General features: G+C 43.3%; 1 protein-coding gene across 1 annotated transcript in view; it reads right to left on the bottom strand.

The window, feature by feature from the left end:
• RAD23B (RAD23 homolog B, nucleotide excision repair protein) overlaps nucleotides 1-26,610 on the bottom strand; it is a 177,517-nt gene that overhangs the window by 60,620 nt on the left and 90,287 nt on the right. The window contains exon 5 of the mRNA XM_029604901.1: nucleotides 19,167-19,222. Within this exon, the coding sequence (XP_029460761.1) occupies nucleotides 19,167-19,222 (56 nt within the window). The remainder of the gene's footprint in view (nucleotides 1-19,166; nucleotides 19,223-26,610) is intronic.

The following is a 26,610-nucleotide window of genomic DNA, read 5'->3' as shown; positions in this document are numbered from 1 at the left end:
TTTGGGGTGGGGTTAAGGGAGAATAAGAACAAAATACTGTTCACACTATAAAGGCTAATGGGTCCTGTATATAACAACTTTCAGAGACATATTGGGAGGGTTGGTCTTTATTAGAAGAATTAAAACATGTTAAGCAAAACTCCCATTCCATTGTACTACTCAACAGTCTTGACCTGTGAAGCACAGCCATTTTTCATAGGGTGGAATTTACAGCAGTTTGAAAAACGTCTCCCTAGAGTTGCATCGGCTGATGCCCATTTATCCAATATTTTGTGGACCCTCACCAAAGCTGCATTGCCTCTGTTGAAACAAGAAGAGACTGCTCTAGTGGAAGAAACAAAAGTTGAAGGAAAACCAAATGACTGCCGGTGTGATTTAATAGTGAAGTGAAAGAGGCAAAGCCAAAAGGGCATCATTCAGAAAATGGAATGAAGACACAAATTAGGAAAATAGGGAAGAGAATTAGCACTGGCAAGTTAGATGTGCAAAATTATTAAGCTGGCTAAGAGAATTTGAAAAGAAACTTGCTATCGAGGTTAAAAACAAGTAAAAGCGAGTTTGCTTACCATAAACGGTGTTTCCATAGATAGCAGAATGAATTAGCCATGCTGTCTGGGAAGCGTCAGACCCCAAGTAGGTGAAGTTTCCTCAGTAACAGAGCTTTGACTGTGCATCTGTGCAGTGGTGTTCCCGCGCAATTCCCTCTCTTCAGTTTCTTTGTAGCCAAGCGAGAGGTGAATTAAAAAAGTATGTGTCCTCCGACTGTCTAGGGAGGAATCGCATGGCTAATTCTTCCTATCTACAGAAACACCGTTTATGGTAAGCAAACTTGCTTTTTCCCGTCGATAGCCCCAAGCTCCCGGGTTGTGTCCCTGGTGTAGGTGTTTTAAGGATTGGACAACACCACTTGGAGTAGTAGACAGTCTCATACGTTTTGAAGTATCGATAAGACTGCTGTGCCCAGTGCTGCATCAGAGGTAGTCTGTTGTAGACAATAGTGGGATGTAAAGGTGCAGATATCTACTAACGGAACTTTGTGCAAGTGGGCCACTGATGCTGTTGTGATGTGTATCTGGTGCACCTTAGGCTTGATTTGTAGTTTGATAGAATGATCTGAGATAACCAACTGGCAATAGTTCTTTTTGAGAAAGGTTGACCAGGATCATTTGGATTAAAGGAAAGGAACAGTTGAGAAGGTCTCATAGTGGATTGAGTCCTTTGTTTATAGTAAGCTAGAGCCCTTTTACAGTATAAGGAATGCAGAAGTTTTTCACGCTCGTTATGAGGTTTTGGCATAAAAATAGGTAGAGTAATGGTTTGATTGAGATGAAATATAGAGACAACCTTAGGAAGGAAGGTGGGGTGAGGGCGAAGTGTCACCTTATGGTAGAATTCCAAATAAGGGGAGTACTGAACTAAGTCCTGGAGGTCACTGACTCGTCTTGCCGATGTGATGGCCACCAAGAAGACTGTTTTCCATGTCAGGTATTTAATGTGGCTTGTGTCTAATGGTTCAAAGGGAGGAAGCATTAGTTGTTCCAAAACCATGTTCAGGCCCCACGGCACCGGTGGTTTTGTTACCAGTGGTCGATGTAGTATGCCCTTCATGAATCTGGAGATCAACGGATGATTAGAAATTGGTAGATCATTATGAGGGTCATGAAACGCTGCTATAGCGCTGATATGTACTCGGACTGATGTGGTGGCTAAACCTGCTTCGTAAAGTGTATGCAGATACTGCGCAGTTGAGTGGCAGTGGCTGAAAAGGGGTCCCTGTTCCTTGGATTACACCAATTTTGGCAGCGATGGCGTTTTCCAGTATAGTTGCGTCTGTTTGAAGGTTTTCTGGATGCAATAAGGATATTTATTTATTTATTTATTTGTGTTTTTCTATACCGGCATTCACAGAAGTTCGTATCATGTCGGTTTACATAAAACAAGGGGTGAGCAATACATTATAACGTGCATAACTAAAACATAAGAGTATACATTACAAAATATAACAAGTGCATAGAAGAATAAGTTACAATAAAACAGGGGTTATTCTAACTGGGAGTAGAGTAAGAGGAAAGATAAAAGATTAACAAGAAGTAAAACGTTGTAGTGATTGGTTGGTAGTGTATGGCTCAGTTTAATAGAAGATGCTCAGTCTTGCTGCATTTGATGGAAGAGAATCATATCTTCTACCTGCGTAGGTAGGCCTAAGTGGTTTAATATTTTCCTTTCAATCTCCATGCCATGAGATGAAGCGATTGATGCATTGGATGGAGGAGAGAGCCTCCATCTTGAGTTAAAAGATGTGGAAGATTCTGCAGTGGTATGGGTGGGCGTATAGAAAGTTGCATGAGATAGATATGCATACCATGGCTGTCTCGGCCATGCTGGGGCAATGAGTATCATGTCCGCCACATCCTGAATGCATTTCTGAAGTATCCAAAAAATTAGTGGAATGGGAGGGTAAGCATAAATTAAGCCTGGTATCCATGGAATGAAAGGCTTCCGGGGTGAACCGTAGTTTGCTTGGATAAGTGGAGCAAAAAGTCTGAGTTTGTCTGTTGGCTTCCGTGGTGAAGAGGTCCATTGTGGGGAATCCCTACTATTAGAAAACGCTTAATGCAACCTCTGGATTTGAAGTCCATTCATGTGGGTGAAAAACCTGGCTTAAGCGGTCTGCCATTACATTGTCGAGACCTGGAAGATAAGTGGCCTGGAGGGATATATAGGCTTTGATTGCCTAGTGAAGTATTCAAGTTGTTTCTTGACAGTGTCCGGGAACCGGACCCTCCTTGTTTTTGTAAAACATGGTGACTTGGTTGTCAGTATATACCATGAGATGTGTTCCTTGGACTTGAGCTGAGGTGGTCTGAAGTGCTTTCCAAATGGCACGTAACTCTAGGAGATTGATTTGGTATGTGGCTTCCTGAGGGATCCATAGACCTTGAGTTTTCAGGTCACCTAGGTGGGCTCCCCAACCCTTCCTGGAGGCATCTGTTGTAAGTGTCAACTGATGAGGGGGTATGCGGAAGGGGGCGCCTGAGGATAGGTTGCTGGGGGAGAGCCACCAGTGAATGTCTTCCTTCATTGGCCTGGTAATTTGAACTTTGCAGTTGAGGTGCTGCAGGAACTGTGACCATTGAGTCTTTAGGCCCCATTGCAAGTGACGCATATGCAGTCTGGTGTGGGGGAGCTACATAGATGGCTGCCGCCATATGTCCCAAAGGTTGAAGAACTTGGCATGCTGATGCTTGGGTTTTGTCGAGTAGGCTGCGAGCCAATGTTGTAAGAGTTTGTATCCTGTCTCTGGGAAGGTAGGCTCTTTTCTGTACTGTATTGATGAGAGCTCCTATAAATTGAAGTTGTATAGGTTGCAGGTGTGATTTCTCGTAATTGATGAGGAATCCCAGAGTTTGAAGACGGTTGATTGTGAGCAACTTATGTGCTCATAGCGTAGACTGATCCGATGCTACCATTAACCAGTCGTCCAGATAAAGGAATATTTGGATCGATAGTTGCCTGAGATGAGCCACCACTACCACTAGGCATTTTGTGAATACCCTTGGAGCTGAGGATAGGCCAAAAGGTAGGACTTTGTATTGGTGGTGTGTGTTCTGAACTTGAAAACAGAGGTAACTCCAGGAGGATGGGTGAATGGGAATATGGGAGTATGTATCTTTCAGGTCGATGTACCATAGCCAATCATTGGGTTGTATCAGTGGCAAGATGTTCTTGGGAGAGGTCATCTTGAATTTCTCCTTCTGGATATGTTTGTTGAGTAGTCATAAACCCAGAATGGGACGGAGACTCTTTTTCTTGAGGAATGAATCGATGAATGTGTTTGATGCGTCATATGATGCTTTTCTTGTACGCTCTGCTTCGGCGGTGCATCATGCTTCTTTTTTGCGCCGTGCGCCGATGATGCATCGTGCGCTGATCCATGCACTGTTGATGCGTCGTGCGCCCGCTTTGTCGGCGCTGAAGAATGGGGTAGACCCAGAGGCCTGTGAGCCGGACAAAGCATCTCCTGATCCTTTTTTACGTGGTGCCGCCGCCGGAGCCCCGGCTTGTTTAAAAGGCCCTAAGAGTGTGTGAAATCCTGGCCCGGTAATGGACACGATGCATTTCAATTCAGAGGGTCCTAGGGAGGAAGCCCTTTTTATGTGGGCCTTACTCTTCTTCGCCGGTTCCGGCGAATAATGTGCTGACATCCGTGGGGCATAGGAGCCCGTCCTCAGGCGCTCCATCTTGGCTGCTCGCTGACGTTGGGACCTCGGAGAAATGCAGCTGCAGTCTCTGCACGACGCTTGGTCATGATCTGGGCCTAAGCAATATGCAAGCAATAATTATGTTCATCAGTGATGGACAATCTTGCCACATTGGCAGTATTTAAAGCTCGATGGCTTCAGAGCCATCTGGGATGAAATTTGAAAAAAAAAAAAACACGAAGAAAATAGTTGAAGAAAAAATCCCCGTGAGGAAAAGATCGTTGTGAGGGAAAACCCTGCGTGCAATCGGCTCGCGGAAAAAAAGAAACTGAAGAGGCGAGGGAATCGCGCGGGAACACCACCACGCAGCTGCACAGAGTCAAAGCTCTGAGACTGAGGAAACTCCGTCTACTTGGGATTGCGACACTTCCCAGACAGCATGGCTAATTCAGCCATGCTATCAATGGGAAATAAAACCTTTTTCCAAGTTCATTTGAAGCAAAGCGTGAGTCTGTTGGGTCTTCAGATGACAGAGGTGCTCAGGGAGGACAAGGAAATAGCAAAAAAAAAAAATGTAATTCTTCGCCTATCTTTAATGAAGAGAATGCTGCGATCATACCCACAAGGAAACTTGGTGATGATAGCGACTAGATGGAATAATTGTTAAATTGGAGGATATAACTCAGACTGACACTAAACAAAAGACTGGGACTGGATGGTATTCACAGAAACATGATGGCAGAAAAAAAAAAACTGTATAGCCTTTCTAGTTTGCTCATCTGTCCAGTTAATTTAGCTTTACAATTACTCTCTCCCCCTCAGATGCCCTGTGTTTATACCTGTGCTTTCTTGAACTCAAGATACTATTTTTGTCTCTATTACCTCCCCCGGGAGGCTATTCCATGCATCCATTATCTTTTCTTTAAAAAAAATATTTCCTACGATTACTCCCAAGTCTAAACCCTTTCCATCCTCATCCCTTGACCCCTTGTTCTAGAGCCTCCTTTCCATTGAAGAGGCCTGCCTCCTATGCATGGAGACCCTGGAGGTATTTAAAATGTGTCTCGTATCTCCCCATTTCGCCTTTTCTCTAGGGTATACATGCTTAGATCTTTAAATCTGTCCCCATATGCTTTGGAATGAAGACCTCAGACCATTTTAGTATCCACCCTCTGGACTGACTGGTTTATATCTTTTTGAAAGTGGAATCTCCAGAACTGCAAACAGTATTTCTAATGAGATCTCACCAGGGATCTATACAGGGGCAAATCACCTCCCTTTTTTTGATCATCACACTTCTCCTTATGCAGTTAAGCATCTTCATGGTTTTAGCCATTTTATCCACTTATCTGGCTACTTTAATATCAAATATAATCACTCATAGATCTCGCTCTTGGGTTTTAGCAGCATAAATGCATAACAATGCTATTTGTTTAGCATTAAATCTTAGCTGCCTGACTAGACCATTCCTCGAGCTTCACCTGTTATAAATTTTGGTATCAGCAAAAAGAAATCTTTCCCTACAATCCTTTGGCAATGTTGCTCACAAAAAAGAACTGGTCCAAGGACTAACCTTTGAGGCACACAGCTAGTACACTGCCCTACTTGGAGTGAACATTTACTACCACCTTTTGCTGCCTCCCACTGAACCAGTTTCTAACCCAGTCATTCTAGAGTCCATACCAAGGACACTCAATTTATGTATAAGTCTCTGATGTATGTTAAAGCCTTACTGAATTCCAAATACACTACATCTAGAACTCTAGCAGGCTCCCTCAATACAACTCTCTGCACAATGAGTGAAATACATTTATCAGATTCATCTGAAAATATCTACCTCTGGGAAAACTAGGCTGCCTCGCTTCTTGCAATCCACTGGATACCAGAAACTGCACTATCCTCTGTTTTAGTAGCAATTACATTAATTTGCTCACAGAGGTCAGACTAAACTAGCCTGTATGTTCCAGCCTCCTCCTTACTACTACTTTTATGAATGAAAACTATATTTATCCATCTTTAGACTTCAAGAACTACTTCCCCAGACTCTAAAGAAGCACTGAAAAGATCACGCAACGGAGCTGCCAGAACTTGTCTAAGTTACCTTAGTACCCCTCTGATGTATTCCAGCTGGCCTCATCGCCTTATCTAGTTAGCTCCTCATGAACACATTTTTCTGAAAATTGGCTGAGGTTTACCTCACTTCCAATCTTATTTGTATTTTATGTGGTCCTGCTCTTGGCCATTCCACAGTGAATACTGAACAGAAATATTTGTTAAGCAATTTTGCTTTTTCCTCAGCCACCACATATTCCTTCCCTTCTGTGAAGGGATACATACAAGAGAATCCCAGAATAACTTAAAGGACCAGATCCAATCCACCTTATGCCTCCGGTAACAGGGAATCTGGTCCAGGCAGAAGCCCATGGGAAGAGGTATATCTAGCCAAGCCAGGAGGCCCACAGAAGAGGAGAAGGAACACTACTGAACTGTAAGTTGTGACTGAATTTTGTTGTTCAACTGCAGAGAATAGCAGAATTGCTTTTTGGTTTTTGTCACTAATAAGAGTCTTTGCAAAGATTTCTACCAGAGTCCAGCCTGAATCTGTCCTCTGGTTACTCAGACTACTCATTATGCCACATATGGTGTTAGTTTGGGGATTTCTGCATTATGCCTCGCACATGCAAAGAAGTCACGCAATAGAGAAAAAAGTGGGGGTGATACAAATGCTGGTGGAAAGGCCAACAGCAGATCCATAAAGCTATTCAAAGGCTATATGAACAGCTTACCTGGAAGCAAGCTATGGCAGCCCTTGAGAATCCACCACCTCCCATCCTGTTTAGATGAAGGCAGGGGAGGACAGATTTTCTGAGAACCTTCTAAAGGACCACCCACATGATGGGGTGGCTAGAAGCTAATTGGAACACATACCTGGCAAATTTTCTCACAGGGAAATGCCAAGCAGCCAATCCAGAGGGATGGGCCACCTATGCAGAAGTGAAGGCTACTATCCTGAAAAGAGTGCCGTACACTACAGAAACCTTTAGGCAACATTTCCGAAGGGGCATTCTACAGCCTGGAGAAAGACCTCAAAGCTTGTTCTATCAACAGAAAGATGCCAGATGGCAATGTCTGCAGCCAAAACAAAACCTGGCCTTGAGGTAGCCAACCATGTGCTTCTGGAATAGATCCTATAAGGACACGACAGCCTCATGTGAAATTGAGTGCCAGCACCCAGGACTCACTTTGGAAACAGCATTAGAAGTGGCAGACACCTTTTACGAGGCTCAGATGATGCCGATGTGGAGCGAAGGCTAGATAGACAGCCAGCAGAAGCTCCATCGCACAGCAATGAGAGGAGAAACCCAGCAACAACACCCCAGAAGCAGATAGCTCGAGCTCTTTATCCCAGCCACAGACTTTTCAATTTGCTTCAACTTTGGAAGTATAGATCACTGGCTAAGGACTGGCGCTATGAGCACAGTGAAGCAATAGATGTCAATATAGAGACTAAAGTCCATATGGACAAAGGAAAGTCTCTTAAGCAACATCAACTCAAATCAAAGAAAAAGGGGGTTGTAGAGGAAGTGGTACACCCCAGTAATATGGGTCTAGACCTCTCTCCTTCTGTACCCTTTGTGCCCCTATGGAAAAGAAGAAAGTGAAAAGCTCCTAGGAGTAACGGGAAAAGTAAAAAGGCACCCCCCCCCCCCCCCGCCTTGCAGGTATACTCTTACTGTAAAGATGAGGGCCACAGGGTCATAGAGTGCCCAGGGCTTGAAGACAGTGTGGGAGCGCAAGATGGTGGAAAAGCACAAGCAGCAGGTTGTGGACTGACCCCAGAACGAAAATGAAAAATGGGAAAGCGAATGGGCAAAACTTCAAAAACATAACCTAATGGATATTCCACATCAGGAACTGAAGGAATTTATGATCAAGGTGAAGCTGGATGGAGTTCTTACCCAAGCCCTAGTAGACTTATGATGTAGTAAGACACTGGTTCATAAGGACTTGATCACGGCAGATGTCAACAACAAAAAAGAAGGCATCACTGATCTGTGCATATGCTGACAGCCCACAGTACCCCACCAGTCAGATCCTGTGGACAATGCTAGCAGGGCAAACTGTGGTCAAAGCGGGGTACTTCCGGAGTTTCCTTATCCAGTCTTATGGCATGATTGTCCCCAGTTTAAAATCCTGTGGGGTTAACTGATAGATAAGTTAAGCCAGATAGGAACAGTAGACACCATACAAACCCTGGAGCAATTTCCCAAATGACTTATGGAGGGGAAACCTTAAATGAGTTAAGCAACCCCAGTATAGGGCAGGGAATGAAGAGACACTGATGACTTAGGTGTATATTCTTAGTAAGGGCAAGCTAAGATGTTGGACCTGAAAGGGGTGGATATCTGAACAGGTATATACAAGACAGCCCCAGAATACCTTAAAGGACCGGATACAGAGAAGTGGCACAATCCAATTCTAAGCCTCAGGTAACAGAATCCTGGTCCGGGCAGAGGTATATCTAGCCAGGCCAGGAGGGAACAGGAGGCCCACGGGAGATAAGGAAGCCTAGAGAAAGAACACACTGAACTGTAAGCTGTGATACTGATTTTTGTTGCTGACTGCAGAGAATAGCAGAAATGCTGTTTGGTTTGCCACTAGTAAAGGTTTATGCAAAGATTTCTACCAGAATCCAGCCTGAACCTGTCTTGTTATTCAGCCCGCTAAAGGTGCTACACTTTCAACTGAGTTTCACAATGCCACTTTTGCACTTTTCTATCACTAACATATCTAAAAAAAAAAAAAAAAAAGGTCTTTTTTCTTCTATTTTAATTTTTCCATTCCTGACTACTTTTCCAACTTCTCCAGATATTGTTGCTCGCAACTCAGATATTATTGCCACAGGGTCAAAAAGTGCCCATGGCTGGAAGACAGCGTGGGAGCGCAAACTGGCAGAACAGCACAAGGAGCAGGTTGTGGAGTGCGGCCCCAAGAATGAGAGCAAAAAGTGAGAAAGCAAAAGCTGTAACCTGGTAACCATGTTCCACCAGAAATTAAATTGCAGACCTATTTCTGATTTGTAACCTTTCATTTAAAATATCCATAGTACCACAAAACTGGAATGTGGCCAGCGTGATGCCAGTTTTTAAAAATGGCTCCAGGAAAGATACAGGCATCTATACACCAGTGAACCTGACATGGGTGCAAGGCAAAATGGTAGAAGCTATTCTTAATTGTTTTTAACTACATAAACATGGTTTAATAGGGGACCATCAGCGTGTTTTTTGCACAGGGCTATTTTGCCTTACCAATTTACTAGATATGCTTGAGGATGTAAAACATGTGGATAAAGGTATTGGTATTTTCAGAAGGCATTTGAAAAATTCCCTTGTAAGACTCCTCAGGGAGGTGGTCACTGAACTGGAGTTAGTGTGTTATTCTGGACTAGTAACTGGGTAAGAGAAAAAGTAGAAATAAATAGTCAGTATTCCGAATAGAGAAAGGTTATTAGTGGAGTGTTTCAAGGGTCTGTGCTATTTAGCATATTTATAAATATTAAAGAGAAAGGAACAAGTGAGGCCACCAAAGTTGCAGATTCAAAATTGTTCAGAGTCATTAAAATAGCAGGGGATTGTGAAGAACTGCAGAAGGACTCTTTGAAAGTAGGGGACTGGGCAGCTAAATGGCAGATGCAATTTAAAGTAGGCAAGTGCAAAGTAATGCACAGAGGAAAAATAATCCCATTTACAAGTACATTCATTTTTATTTAAAAAACATTTCCCCATCTATAGTGAATCTGCCATACTAAGGTTACAAAAGATTTTAACACAAAATATAGTTAAAACAAAAATTGCCATACTTCCTATACTCAAACTAACACACACTATATCTAGAGCTCATCCATCATAAGCTTCCTGAAATACAGTTTAAGTTCTGAGAAAACAGAAGTCATCTAAGCCTCATAGGGATCCAAGGGAACCATTCCATAAAGCCGACATAAGATGAAGAAAGCCGCCTACTTAATTTTGCTTAAACAACCAAATTTGACCGAAGGGATGGATAACCTTTTGCCTGGGACCGAAGAGCTCGTGACTCAGACCATAAATAAATCAGATAAATAAGAGGTGCCTTTCATCTTTAAAGATTTAAAAACCATGACAAGGATTTTAAATTGGATACACTGCTGGACCGGGAACCAATAAAATTGTTGCATTCAAGACATTAGATGCTCCCAACGTCTATCCCTTAAAGCAAGATTGGAGGTGGGTATACATGAAACTGATCTCATGTTAGGAGTCATCACCTAGGAAAGACCTCAGGGTCTTTATGGTCAGTAGTTTGAAACATTTGGCTCAGCAGAAGCTGTCAAAAAAGCAAATAGAATAGAATTATATGGAAAGGAAGAGAACACAAAATTGAAAATATGCCATGGGGAGACCACACCTTGAGTGGTGTGTGCAGTTCTGGTTGCCTCATTTTAAAAAAAAGATAGTTGACACAGAAAAGGTACAGAAAAAGGTGACAATAGATAAAGCAGATGGAAAAAGGCTAAATAGATCAGGGTTTTTTAGCTTGGAAAAGAGACAAAGGGGATATGACTAAAATTTATAAAATTATGAATGGGGTTAAATGGGCAAATAGAGAATGATTTATCCTTTCAATCACCACTCCAGGCAACAGTAGCCAGCAGATTTAAAAGATCGTAGGAAGTATATTTTCACTCCGTGCACAATCAAGTTTTAGAATCTGTTGCAACAGTGGGGTTCAAAAGAGGTTCCTGAAAGAAAGGTCCATAAACCGTTACCAGTCAAGCAGACTTGGGAAAGTCAGTGTTTATATTCTTGGGGGTGAGATACAAGAAACAGTTCAACTATTGGGTATTTGCCAGATATTTATGATCCAGATTAGTCTTTGCTGGGCTCAAAGGACTTTGGTCTGACCCAGCATAGCACTTTTCTTATGAGGCAACCTTCTCATAAGATGGGCCGATGGCATACACCTTTGGAAAACAGTTACAGCTCCGTCACTGCATGAGAAGCTGAGCTCATACCTCTGGATGCCATTGGGCAAGATAAATGCTATTCTCTCTCTCTCTCTGCTCTTAGCTTTCAGTACTGATGGAGAATGACACTTCTACTCTGGTGTCTACACAACACTCATCTCCCTCAAGGGCAAATGATGCCTAGAAATCCTTCTCAGACATCACATAGAAAAAGCAATACAACTCCCTACTGCTAGACCTCTTAGGTCTTACTCTGAGAATGCCAAACAACTCTTCCATGCCAATGGACAGCAAGGCTTCTGAGTCCTTAAACACCAATAAAGATGCATATTCTTAAATCACTCAATGTCCAGATGTTTCAGTCTTTGGAACTTGACAGTGCTCAGTCCGTGAACAGATATCACTATTAGGATCATCATGCTCTAGGCCCAAACATTGAAAGCAAATACTGTGATAATCTGTCTTGGATATCTTTCGATTACATATACAGCATCTCTTGAAGCCTCTGGCCTTCTCTGATAGTGAGGAAAACCAAAGCAAAGCCAAAAGAAATTCTAATGCAGGGTCTTCAAGAGCCACAAACAGGTCTGGTTTTCAGGATATCCACAATGAATATGCATGAAATACATTTGCATACAATGGAAACAGTGCATGCAAATCTCTCATACACATATTGATGTGGATATCCTGAAATCTAGGCCTGTTTGTGGCCTTTGAGGACTGGACTTGGCCACCCCTATTTTAGTGGGAAAAAATGCCAACTAAGGTCGCTGAATAGGTCACACCAAGATAAGAAAACTCACAGGACTCGGCACGCAAGACAGGGAAAAACCTCGGCAAAATCTGCTCTATAGAATAAGAGGTTAGAAAATGAGAAAAAACCTTCAAAAGACAAATGCCGTCTGAGTTACAAGAAAAATGATAAGGGGAATGGAACAACTCCCCTATGAAGAAAGACTAAAAAGGTTAGGACTTTTCAGCTTGGAGAAGAGACGACTGAGGGGGGATATGATAGAGGTGTTTAAAATCATGAGAGGTCTAGAACGGGTAGATGTGAATCGGTTATTTACTCTTTCGGATAGTAGAAAGACTAGGGGGCACTCCATGAAGTTAGCATGGGGCACATTTAAAACTAATCGGAGAAAGTTCTTTTTTACTCAACGCACAATTAAACTCTGGAATTTGTTGCCAGCGAATGTGGTTAGTGCAGTTAGTATAGCTGTGTTTAAAAAAGGATTGGATAAGTTCTTGGAGGAGAAGTCCATTACCTGCTATTAAGTTCACTTAGAGAATAGCCACTGCCATTAGCAATGGTTACATGGAATGGACTTAGTTTTTGGGTACTTGCCAGGTTCTTATGGCCTGGATTGGCCACTGTTGGAAACAGGATGCTGGGCTTGATGGACCCTTGGTCTGACCCAGTATGGCATTTTCTTATGTTCTTATGTTATGTTCTTAAATGTTTCTGATCGGATCTGCAGACAAGAAAGGACCGAGGGGGGGGGGTCACAGTGCTGCAATGGCAGGATGGGAAATCTCACACAGGCCAAGAAGACATTTCAACAACTGAGGAAGATACTCTACATCATCAGGTGACATCTATTTGTGTGGCAGATTCATCCTGCTCAGACAAAATTTCCACCTCCAGAATTTCATGTGTAAAAACTTGTCCTGGGAGGACCAAAGCTCTGAGCTGACCAGACAAAGTAGCTCCTCACCTCCTCAGACTCTGCAGTGATCTGCATTCACTGCAGATCTGCATTCACTGCAGATCACTCAAGCCCTTGCTTTACTCATTCTCCCTGGATTCCTATTTGACCAAAGAGCCTGAACTCCTGGACCAAGTACAGCTAGAAACGAACATCTGGGAGCTGCCTGTGAAATACAAACCTAGTCAAAGGAACCATCTTGCTGGTCAAGACTATTATAGCCCTAGAATCAAACAAAGCCTGACAGATAAAATTAAGCTAAATGGAGCTCTGTATCACTAACAAAATCAATGACATTAATCCTCTGGTAGCTTGACCAGATCCAAACTGACATATGATCTTACTCAAACATAAATCCTAAAAGGAATTCAGTTATGATCCTGCAAGACAACCACTGTTATTAGCCTCAACACTCAATGTATCTCCTATGCAATAAGGTTAAGAGGAAAATTATCATTGTGCTCAGAATGCGGATATCAATGCTACAAGTACTTTGATAAATAATTTGGGAGTAAAGGGATGAGGGAGAAGAGGGCAGCAGCAGATGAAAACTGAAAAGAAGACGTCTGTACTGATACTGCAGCTTAACCAAAGTAGCCCTGCAATACCATCAATGACTTACAGCAACAAGAATGTGCAGATAAGCATCCTGATCAAGGAAAACCTGGTATACCCTCACCCAACTACCTTAAGCAGAATATGGAGGGATTTCATCCTGAAAACTGAACCCATGCAAATTTGATCAGCCTTTAAGTTCAAAATGGATTTCAAGCCTCAGAAATAATGGAATAGATTGCAGTGTACATTGCGACAGGATGTGCAGACACATGGCATATGTATACAACAGTTGGCCTAGAGTATTCCACAATCCTAAGGCCTTCGTTGTTTCCTTGAGGATTCTTAAGTTTATAAATGTGTCTGGAAGACTAGGTAAAGTTTTCAGGCAGCCCCACTAAAATCCTATCCAAGATCTGCACATCTATAGTAGTGTTTTCCTAGGCTATCAAGAAGCTAGCAAGGTATGCCCACAACAGGAAATGACCACCAAAAGCTCACCCCTAATATGTCTGCACATTAAAAATGGCCTCTGATAAAATTTGATGGTCACCTTAAATTTAAGCACAGTCTCCTAAGGAGCCTAAATGTTTGGGTGACAAAGCTCCATATACTCCCATATTCCTACCTGGGGAATACAAAGAGGATTGTCTGGGAATAGCTCTGTCCTGTGGAAGGAGGACTCTTTCCATCTGCCAACTCTTTAATCAGCATTCTGAGTTAGGAACCAAACTAGACCTTTAAAAAGGAATCCTTCCTCTTAATTCAGAGCTAAGAGAGCATACCTGGGGCTCTCATCCTCTTGTGATACTCTTTTCTCATAAGGAATGTTTCCCAAAAGAAGGATCTCCTTGAAATCTTACTAAATCACTACATGTCCTGGCTCAGGAGAGCATTTATAGGCACTCTGCAAAAATCTAGAATCTCTGGTTCGAAACATCACCAGGGTCCTCTTACTGATGCTATCCTCATTCCGAAGGCAAAGGAACCTGCTTCACAAACCTGAAAATTGTTTTTACAAACTCCAAATTTGTCTCAGAAGAGGGTGTGCTTTTCTATCATGATCCTTTTCCTTATATCCTAAAGAGCCATATGGAAGAATAGCTAAATACTACTTTGACAAGTTGAACCTATTTTTGGTGCCAGATCACCGTGACAACCAGAAATGTTGCCACAGTGCCCAAAATGTGTGTCCTGGTGCAGAGACACTGCCTCACAAAAAGCTGTTCTTTTGTCTGCACCACACAGCTCTCAATAAGTTTGAAATATGCAGTCAAACTCCCACGCTAGTCTCAGTCTTGTGAGAGCTGAGACCGCAAGAGAATTTAGAGTACCACATAGCTTAAAACTCATTAAAATCGTACAGTGAGGCAAAAGGAAATAGTCATGTGAGGATCAGGGTAAGAGTTAACTAGCTGAAAAGTTCTGCTCCAATGAAATAGAAAGAGCCTTACCATATTGTGCTGAGTGTGCCAAAGTGCATTCTGGAGAATGTGCTGTGAACCAATGATACAGGTGGCATCCTGGTGTGCATCGGGTTCAGATACAATAGCTGCTCAGCACCGTAGAGGTCTTCCATGCCATGAAGAACACTTGCACTGGGGAGGCTCTTCCCCGCCCTAGAGTTGAGGACAGGACCAGGCTGGTGGTTACCCATGCTAACTGTGCTAACTTCTTCAGCACTGAGGAGATAACTCTCGGAGGGGATCCTTATCATTCAGGCACTCTTCTAGGAGTCTTAGTACCATTTTCTGCACCATGCTCAATCTCTGACCTGCGACGGATCTGATACCCAGCAACCGGTGTCATGGATATAAGTCTTCAAGGACTTGCAGGGAAGAAGATCCCACCTTTGACTTCTTATCCCAAGTATCCGAAGACATCTCACTCCGGAAGAGGAACGGCTCCGTTGTTCTAATCTTATGCTGAAAACTTTCAGCTCTTATACACTGACGTCTTCTACAGAACCTCCATCTTCTGGGAAGCAGTACTACTGCACCATTGTAATCACCTCACTTTAGTTGCAACAGCCAGAGGAATTATGATCTGGGCCCAGGTAGTGACAGTCAGAATGCAAACCCCTAATGGACATACAGTGCCCACAAAGGCCTCAAAGAACTGCCAACGATGTTTGTCTTGGCCACTTTTCTCTTTTTAAAGAGCTAATTAGTTCTATGGAAGGGCTTCTGAGCCAGTAGCAAAAGCACAAAAAAAAAAAAGGTTAGAGAGAATTAGGCCAACAAACAAGGCCAAAAACAAAACTGATAGACTGAGGGCCTCTTGAGACAGCATGCACACACAATAAGACTTTCATAAGCTCTGCAAACTAGGTCCATGCTGGTGCCATTAGGTGACATTACCCACATGTTATGGCTGATTCATACCTGCTTGTCAAAGAGAAAAAAAGGAAACCGCTGATTTTTTTTTTTTTTGTGGAGGGCAGGCAGCCAGGGGAAGCATGAATACTACAAATAAACCAGGTTAACTGAGCCTCATTTCGTTCCCTCTCCAGTTCGCAGGGCCAATCATTCCTTGCCTCATGCTCCCACCTGAGAACACAGGTTTTCAGTGGACAGTTTGCACAAGCCACAGCATGTAAAGGTTGTCACATGCAGCTAGCTTTGGTCCAGAGATAAAGCAGTTACCAGCAAGATTGTTATGGCCAGGATTATTCCTCTGCCAATACTCAGTCAGTAATGTGTGGCTCTTTTCCATCATGGCTCTCCCCACCTACAAGTGTGGAGGAATGGGACCTGAGGAAGAAAGGGGGGGGGGGGGGGGGGCGGGCAATGGCAGGAGAAGAAGGTGCCCTCAGGGATGACTTTTGTTCCTTGTTTTTCAGTCACTTCAAAGCAGATTACATTCAGGTACTGTTGGTATTTCCCTGTCTTCAGAGGGTTCACAATGCAAGTTTGTACCTTAGGCAACAGAGGGTGTTTAACTTGCCCAAGATCACAAGGAGTGGCAGTGGGATTTGCACGCTGGTTCGCAGCCCACTACTCTAACCACTAAGCAATTCCTCCACTCTGATGTGATAGAGGGGGGAAGGAGAATGAGGAGAAAAGAGCCCTCAGGGAAGAGGAGCCTGATAAGGAAGGGATGAACACCAGATGGGGAAGGTGTCTTAAGGGAGTAAAGAGGATCTGGGGGAGAAGGGCATAGTTATTTAAAATTAGGATGTTTTGCTTATTTTTGGCTAGATTTTGTGCGATTTTGATGTATGTTTATGTTAGTTTACCAGTGGCTGTGGATTCCCCTTTGGTCTGTGAGGAACAAAGTATGGCAATAAGGCCTATAGAAAGCCACTTTTATACTTCTAATCCTGCTTTTTATACAGTTGTGCTCATATGTTTACATACCCCTGGCAGAATTTGTAAGATATGTAGCATTTTAAGAAAACATGTCTACATGCGCTGCTCTCCAATTAGAAATTGTTAATCTTTCCTTTTACTTCTCTTCTAAAGCCTTGTTGTACATTCCCTGTTGTAATGTAACTTTCGCTCTCAATGTTTTTTTACTGGTTTAAATGGTTTACCCCCTAGTTTATTGTAAACCAGTACGATAAGACCTGGTCTTGAGCATCGGTATATTAAAAGAATTTAAATAAATAAATAAATTTTTAATGCGTTTCAAATTAAAACTATTATGCATCACAGAATAGCACAACCATTAAGCTAACCATAGCAATAAAGGAAATAAAATGGACCTGTTCAAAAGTTTACATAACCTTGAATGTTTGGGCTAATAATATTCACTCAAGTTGACACACACAGGTTGAGATGGCAGTGAAGGGTAGGTATCCACACCTGTGCCTTTGATTGTAATTAGTGTCTATGTATAAACAGTCAATTTCTTAGCTTTTGAGAAACTTGTGCATTTCATCCAGGGCTGCACTGACTTTGGTGGTTACTGAAGCATAAGGAAACGAAAGAACTGTCAAAGGATCTGTGAGCAAAAGTAGTTCAACTCTATAAATCAGGAAAAGGATATAAAAAAATTCAAAGATTTGAAAATGTCAATTAGTACTGTTCAAACTGATCAAGAAATGGAAAATTATGGGTTCTGTCAATACCAAGCCATGAATCAGGTAGACCAAGAAAGATTTCAGACACAGCTACCACAAAAATTTGTGATGATGCAAAGAAAAATCCACAAGCAACTTCTACTGAAATACAGGCTTCTCTGAAACAAAGTGCTGTGGGAGTTTCAGTATGCATTAACAAAAATGGGATGCAAGGGAGAGTTGCCAGAACAAACCATTTCTGCACCAACGCCACAAAACAGCCCGCTTATAATACGCCAATCACTTAGAGAAGCCTCAAAACTTCTGGAACAAAATTTGGAGTGATAAGACCAAAATTGAACTTTACGGTCACAACCATAAACGCTATCGGGCCAATACAGTACAGCTTTACCCCTTATTCGGTATGGGGTAATAATGCGTCCAAAACGCGCTCCAATCCCCCCCCCCCCCCCCCCCCGAACCTAATAGCGCCCACAACATGCAAATGCATGTTGATGGCCCTATTAGGTATTCCCACGCAATTCAGAAAGCAAAATGTGCAGCCAAGCCACACATTTTGCTTTCAGAAATTAGCGCCTACCCAAAAGGTAGGCGCTAATTTCTCCGGGCACCAGGAAAGCGCACAGAAAAGCAGTAAAAACTGCTTTTCTGTGCACCCTCCAACTTAATATCATAGCGATATTAAGTCTGAGGTCCGAAAGTTTAAAAAAGTAAAAAAAAAATAAAATAAAATTTTTAAATGGGCCCGCGGCTGTCTGGTCGAAAACTGGACGCTCAATTTTGCCGGCGTCCAGTTTCCGAGCCCATGGCTGTCAGCGGGCTCGAGAATAGACGCCGGCAAAATTGAGAGTCTGCTGTCAAACCCGCTGGCAGCTGCCGCTTCCATCAAAAAAGTGGCGCTAGGGAAGCGCTAGTGTACCTAGCACCTCTTTTTACCACCGGGCCTAATTTAAATAAATTAAGATACTGTATTGCGCACAGAGGAGGGTGGCCTGTGCGTGTGCCGGGAGAGCGGGCGTTTGCCCGCTCTCCAGCGTTTTTACTGTATCAGCCCGTAAGTTTGGAAAGGAGGCAAGGCTTATAAAGAGAAGCACACATCCCTACCATGCAGCATGGAGGTGGAACTAAGGGTATGCAAACTTTTGAACAGGACCATTTAAAAAATGTCCTGTATTCCTATTTGTTTAATGATTGTGCTATTCTGTGATGTATAATAGTTTAATTTGAAACACAGTAAAAACAGATGTGTGATCACTCATTTTCTTAAAATGCTTTGCATCTTACAAACTGTGCCAAGCGTATGTAAAACTTATGAGCACAACTTTATATGATAAATACCTAATGAAATATTTGAGGTATTTCTCTGGTGACTCCAACATACCTTGAGTAATTTCTCATTAACTTACTATCTATAGCTATTTATGCATAATTTGCAGATAATACTTAATGTCCAGAAGCTTCAACATAAATACATCAAGGCCTACATAAGAGATACACCCCCAGTCTGGCTAGTAAACAGCTTAGTAACAGTCCCACCACCCCAGCCCTTCTCAAAAACAGTATTACACTTTTCAACTCTGAACAGTGGAATCCTGTGTTAAACATACAACCCTTTCCATATCCACAAGTGCAACTATAAAGTATAAAGAAATTGAACTCTGCTCTGAACTTACCAAGTGCACTTGTAGCATCTGCAAAAAGATGCGACTGAGCAGAGTCACCAAGTGAGCTGTAACACAACATTAAAAAAACTACAGTAAATACAAGTTATAAAGGTAAGAATTACTTAAAAATACCAAATAAGAGCCAGACCAAGAACACAGCAGCAGCACTACATTCAATTCCTGGATCATCCAGCACCTGTTCCTTGAGGATACTGCAGAGGCAGTATCCACAGCCTCTCCAAAGGCATCCCAGCCATTATGCAATACTGACATCTGTCAACTAACTTAAAAGCAGACTTGTGCAGGGCTCCAGAGGAAACTATAGTTATTTCTTCTCAGGTATAGGACTGCTGCTGCAATGGCTGGGCCAAATGGAACTGCATTCAAATACAGACTTAATATTACCTAAGATCACAATCAGAATTGCACTTATGTGGTTTAACAAAGTACATAAGATATCTGAAAATTGGGAGGGGAAAGAGGCAAGTGCTAATAAAAATCAGGGCCTTTATCCCACCATTTTCAGGATTACCACCAAGAACAGCCAGATAAAATCCCTCAATTATGGGTGGGATTTACAATAAATCAAGTTTGCTTACCTATAAACAGGGTACTCAGTAGACAAAAGAATGAATTAGCTAATATGAGTGGATGACATCTGAAGGCACCGACAGGCCCAGCTGTCAGTAAACTTTACTGAACATGCACAGACGTTTGTGAACTCTTCAATCTTCCAGCGCTTAAGCTTCAGCAAGGTTTTAATTCTCCTGGGAGGCAGATGTGTATTAAGAATAGCTGTCTGTAGAGAACATTTTACATAAAAGCAAGTTTGCTTTCTCCATCAACAAGCAGGCATGCAATAGCCATTACACATGGGGAGCCCCAAATTGAGGGTGGAACAGCAGAAGCACTTAAAGACAATCCAGCCCCACCAAGTGGAGAATGGACTACCAGGAGAACTGCTTGTCCAAACAGTGTTATTTTGGGACACAGAGCAGACAGTAGTTGGATGTGAAGGTGTGAACAGAATCAAGTAGCAGCTTTGCAAATGTCTTCATGACTCACTTGATTAGCCTTTACAGAGGTTATAATCTGTAATCCAGCATGTAATAATGCACTATACAAACTGAACTGATAGCCAATTGAAAATCTATGATCTAACAAATTATGCAAAGCACTGATCTGCATTCTGTCCAGACTTGTGTTTGAGCCTTTATACTGTCAGTTCACTTGTCTCCTTTATATGCTTTTCTCAATTGAGAAAATGTTCTAATTCCTCCTTTTTTGTACTTATATAGCAAACTATTAAATAATTTCTTCAACCTCTGCATTTTTGTCACTGTTCTCACAGCAAATGTCTTACATGATATTTTTTGTTACCCTGCTGCAAACTGGAGTGAGTAGGATAACAATCTTTTAAATAGAAATTGTCATTCCTAATCTATTAGGACACGAACAGTTGAGAAGCTTGACGGTAAGGATGAGTCCTCTTTAGGTAATACGCCAGGGCTCTCTTACAATCTAAGGCATGATGAACCCATTCTCCTTTGTGCACATGGTCTTAGAAAAAATGTAGACAGCACAATGGCTTGATTTATGTGAAACAGATACCACTTTCAGAAGGAACTTGGGCTGGGTCTGTAAAGCCACCATATGAAAAACTGCAGATATACTGAACATAAAAACCAGAGCGTGTAGTTCACTTACTCTTCGTGCTGAAGTTACAACCACGAGAAACCACTCTCCAGGTCAGAAACTTCAAGTCTATTTTTGAGAGGTTCGAATAGAAATTTCATGAATTCAGCTAAGACCACATTGTGGTCCCAAGGTACTGAGGTTTACAGACTTGAGGCTTGGAATGCCACAGTCCTTTCATGAATTTTGATACCAGGAATGGAGAGAGAGATCAGAGTCCATTTCACTTGCTGATATGACACAATGGAACCAAGATGAATTTTTGACTGAAGAGGTGCTAAGAACCTTGGGTGACAGGAGAAGGCGTACAGCTGGCTGGCCTTACACCAAGTCAAGAACCTTTTCCACTTGAAATGGTAGGATCTTCTGGTTGAAGACTTTCTGGCAGAAAATGTCCCACCTCTTTAGGAAGAGTAAGGAGAAGAATATCCATGTCATGAGGGCTAGTGATAGAGCCGGTCTTCATCCTGTGCAGGACCAGATTTAAGATTACAGAGCCCGTAGGCAGAAGATCAAAGATAGTGGAGTTTCACCCCTGGAATTCAGACAGCAACATATGGACTTCTGGATGCCTTCAGAATTTGGTGCCCTGGGCTTGTGCCTATGTTGCTTATTCTTAAATCTAACTCTGCACCTGTGTGATAAGAATTGGATATGCTCCCAAAGGAATTAGGAGTCTGAATTGACAGATAAAATATGGATATATCACTTGTGACCAGGCTGGTGCCATGAGGATAATCTTTACCTTGTCCTGAAGGACCTTCTGGAAAGCCCTGGTGATTAGAGGAATCAGTGAGCACACAGAACAGACAGATGGCGCCAGCCAACACAAAAGCCTCGAGAGCTGATTTGTAGCTGCTTAGATGCATGGAGCAATGTTGTCCTCTTAGGCAAGAAGGCCCATCACCGGCTTTCCCCAGTGACCGAACAAGTTGTCTGTGACCTCTTGATGCAGGGAACACTCATGCAGTTGTTACTCCCCTGAGACAGTCTGCCACCATGTTCTGGATTCTCAGAAGGTAGTTTTGCTTGGAGGTGAGAACTATGAAGTCCTGCCCATGATCACATTTGGAGGCCCTCCTTGCTTAAGGCATAAGAGCCAATACCTCCCTGTTTAGGTAGAACATGGCCACATGACCATGTTCATCTAGATCAAGATTTTCTTTATAAAAGAAGGTAAGAGAAAGCACTTAGAACACAACTGATCGCTTGTAGCTAACTTTCCACTAGGGACCATGATCCTTCAGTCCACACTGCTCTAGTGTGTGCCGCCTGCCTCTTGGTGGAGGAGTCAGTAGATAGTCACTTGATACAGTGAGACCCATCGTTAGACCTTCCAGATTCATCCCCCACTGAAGGGATGCTTTCATCCAGGGGCCGGAGATTTGGTGGGTCAAAAGCTGAGACCTCATTCCACTGGCTTTTAAGGCCCCACTGAAGGCCTTGCATATAGAGATTAGAGGAAGTACATGCACTGCAGCCACCATGTATCAAAGAGGACAAGGACCAAACTTGTTGATCCTCGGGTCTGTTGAAGGTGTGATCTTACCAGGCCCATCAGCAACACGGCTCTTTCAACATGAAGAAATGCCTTTTCCTGAAGAGTCTATTCAGGATCTTAGGAACTAAATACTCTGAGCCTGAATCAAGTTTGACATTTTAAAGTTCACCAGGATCCCCAGGGACTGGAAGAGGTGAATGATCTTTGGGGGACTGAATTCCTGACAAACATTGACCTGTCACCACCTAATTGTCCAGGTATGAGAACACACAGGCTTCCTGCTAACCAAGTTGTACCACCACTACCGCCTGAGATTTTATGAACATCCCCGGGGCTGCAGAAAGGCCAAAGGGGAGGAGCTTATACTGGTAATGCACATTTTCCTCCACAAATCTGAGGAACGTCCATTAGATGGGGCAATTGGAGATGTGAACTAAACATTTTTCAAATGCAGAGCATCTTAAACTTTTACTGCACCAACAACTTGTTCAGCCTCCACAAATCTGTAGAGGTAATCATCTTCTCAATTTCTTGGAGTATCAGCAAATACTGGAATGGAAGTCCTGGCCATACCCTTGAGGACAGTCAGATTTGACCACCATCGGTTGTAGGAGTGACCACTTCCAATTGCAGTTGTGCAGATTGAGAAGGGTTGGAGCTGAAGACTAAGGCCACTGTCAGAAGAGGGCAAGAGAATCGCAAGTGGTAATCAAACTCCACAATCTTCAGGACCTACCAGTCCTTAATGGTATGCAGCCATTCTGAGAGGAAGGACTGAACCCTTCCTCCAACCAGAGATGGGTATCGAAATAATCAATTGATTCTGGACTTCTAGCTGCATCTGCTGCTAAGCTTCTCTGATGATCTTGGGCAGGCAGCTTCTGAAGAGTGAGAGGAGCTCCATAATACTGAGAAGAACAGAAGGAGTATTTTTGAAAGAATGGATGCTTGTAAGGAATATACTCAAGGTTTAATTTGTGAAGGGAACAGCCTAGAACATACTTCCATTACTTTTCAAGCCTAGGAAGTACAGCAGCAGGGGTGTTCTCCAGCACCACCCTTCCAGGCAACCTACAGGGAAGAGAAGGGAAGGGAGATAAGCCTGGAGAAGTAGAGAGTAACCTAGTAGTTAGAGCAGCAGGCTGAAAACCAAGGTTCAAATCCTCCTTGAGGCAAGTCACTTCATCTTCCATTGCCTTAGGTACAAGCTTAGATTATAAGCCATCTGAGGACAGGGTAATACCTATTCTACTGGAATGTAACTTACCTTGAGCTACCAATGAAAAGGTGTGAGCTAAAATATAAAAGCAAGCTTGCTTACCGTAAACAGTGTTTCCGTAGATAGCAGGATGAATTAGCCATGCTGTCATGGGAACTGTCAATCAGGGCCCAGGAGGCAGAGTTTCCAAAGAGACAGAGCTTTGCTCTGTGCTTGAGTTCCCGTGCAGGAAAGATCTCTCCTCAGTCTGTGATTAAGCAGATGAATGCAAGGTACGTCAGGTCGACTACCCAGGGAGGCGGGTGGGTCAGCATGGCTAATTTATCCTATCTACAGAAACACTTTACGGTAAGCAAACTTGCTTTTTCCTGTTGATAGCAGGGCTGAATTAGCCATGCTGTCATGGGAGTCCATAGCTCCGTATCACGCCATGTGTTTCTTTTTTTTTTGTATGATGAGATTGTGGTGGAAAGTCGACTAGGTATTAAGATGTTCCAGAATGAAGTATTGTTTTACCCATCCTGGCATCGTCTGATGATTGCTGGTCTAGGCAGTAATGAGATGTGAAGGTATGAAGAGATGACCAGGTAGCCGCTTTGCAAATGTCAATGGGCTGTATATTCTTCAAATGAGCTATGGAGGTTGCCATTGCTCATACCTGATGAGCACGTGGGTGCGATGCAAGAGATATAATTCTGTTTGTTGTAACAGAACTGAATACATTGTGCTATACAGCTGGAAATGGTTCGTTTAGCTACCAGGGTTCCCGGAGCATTAGGATTGAAAGAGACAAATAACTGTGAAGCTCTTGTTTGTGAATGTGTCCTCTTTATATGCTGAGGCACGCTTACAGTCTAATGTGTACAATGCACGTTCCCTCTCGTCATGATGTGGTTTAGGAAAGAACGCTGGAAGTTCTAAGGATTAAGATGGAATTGTGAAACTACCTTTGGCAGGAACGATAGATGAGGTCGTAGGACAGCTTTATGGTGATAAAATTGCAGATAGGGACTATAATGCACCAAGGCTTGTAACTTACTAACTCTGCGAGCCGAGGTCACTGCTACCAGGAATACCACCTTCCTTGTAAGGTATTTAATGTGGGCTGAGTCCAATGGTTTGAATGGTGATAACATAAGTTGTTCTAATATTATGTTTAGGTTCCATGGAACTGGAGGTTTGGATATGGGCGGTAGAACTTTCGCAAGACCTTTGATGAAACGCGATACCAAATGGAGTGAAATAGGTTGGCCTCAATGTGGCCTGTGATAGGCTGAAATGGCGCTGAGATGAACTCTAACCGATGAAGTCGCTAGGCCAGCTTTGTACAAGGTGTGAAGATAATCTAGAAGAACCTCTAGTGAACAATCTAAGGGATGAAGGCCCTTGTCCAAACACCATGCTGAATATAGATTCCACTTGAATTGATAATTTCGTCTGATGGATGGTGTTCTGGATTCAATTATCTTTTGTGTTTCAATGCAGATGCCCTGTTCATCTAGGTGCCGGGAGGAGTGCATCGGATGCAGTAGAGTCCCCCTCTTGTGTTAGAAGATCTGGTTGATCTGGCCAAGGAATCTGATCTGCTATGGAAAGGTTTAGTAGGTAGGTGTAGTACCACGGTTGCCTTGGCCAAGCTGGAGCTATCAATCAGGCCGATACAGTAAGGAGCGGTAGGAAGAGCTGCGTTAGTGCCGGGCGCACCTGCGTTTGCCGCACGCACAGTCCGGCTCACCTACCGCTCAATACTGTATTAAAATCGCATGCAAATTCAAGCCACGTCCAACACGCGTCCATGAAGCGCAATCCATTTTACTGTATAGGCGCTTTATACAGCGCCTATACAGTATCCTGGGTGCTCTGGTACCTGTCATTTCAAATGTCATTTGAAATGACAGGCACCAGGAAGTGGATCCCAACTTTAACCAAAGAAAACCTAAAATCCCCTCCTCCCGAAGCGACTCGACATGTAAAATATGTGAATAAGTGTAACCAACTTACTTTTTGTTTCTTTTTCAGCCCTTTCAGCCTTCTCTGCCGTCCTCCGGAGGGGGCAGCCGGCGGCGAAAGCGGCTTCCAGCGGCCCCCGCCGGCGAAGACGGACGAACGCACGCCCGTAGTGCACGGGCGCTCAAGCCAGCGAAAGCACATGGACGGGCGTGCGTGACTTACGCCGTGACGTCACGCACATTCATGTGCTTTCATTGGCTTGAGCGCCCGTCAATTTGGGCGCTCAAGCCAGCGAAAGCACATGAACGGGCGTGCGTGATGTCACGGCGTACGTCACGCACGCCCGTTCATGTGCTTTCGCTGGCTTGAGCGCCCGTGCACTACGGGCGTGCGTTCGTCCGTCTTCGCCGGCGGGGGCCGCTGGAAGCCGCTTTCGCCGCCGGCTGCCCCCTCCGGAGGACGGCAGAGAAGGCTGAAAGGGCTGAAAAAGAAACAAAAAGTAAGTTGGTTACACTTATTCACATATTTTACATGTCGAGTCGCTTCGGGAGGAGGGGATTTTAGGTTTTACATGTCCAGTCGCTTCGGGAGGAGAGGATTTTAGGTTTTCTTTTGGGGGAAAGTTTGCCGTCTACCCTTACCCCTGCCTCTAACGCAGGGGTAGGGGTAGGTGGTAAATTAGCAGGTTAAACGCGCGGCTAAACTGCAGGTTAAAAAGGCAATAGTCGGGGCGCGCGTTACTGAATGGGGGGGGATAGCTAATCCGATCGTTTACATCTCATATACATGCCGCGGGCGGAAAGGGGTACCCCTTGATTTAAAGCGGTAAGGATGGGTTAAAAGGGATAGGTCAAATTGTGAGTAGAAAGCGGGTTAGAAGCAGGGTAACCGTGGCCACACTTTACTGTATCGGCCTGAATATTAGGTGTGATGCATCTTGTATACATTTTTGAATTGTCCTTGTTATGAGAGGTATCGGAGGAAATGCGTAAAGCAGATTTTCCGTCCAAGGGAGGAGGAACGCATCTTGCGCTGTCCGATGAGGACTTGGCCAAATTGAACAGAATCAAGGCTCTTTTGCGTTCTCT

The sequence above is a fragment of the Rhinatrema bivittatum genome, chromosome 1 (assembly GCF_901001135.1).
Source record: "Rhinatrema bivittatum chromosome 1, aRhiBiv1.1, whole genome shotgun sequence".
Lineage (NCBI taxonomy): Eukaryota > Metazoa > Chordata > Amphibia > Gymnophiona > Rhinatrematidae > Rhinatrema > Rhinatrema bivittatum.
Note: the sequence above shows the minus strand (reverse complement) of the source record. Positions and strands in the feature narration are given on the sequence as shown.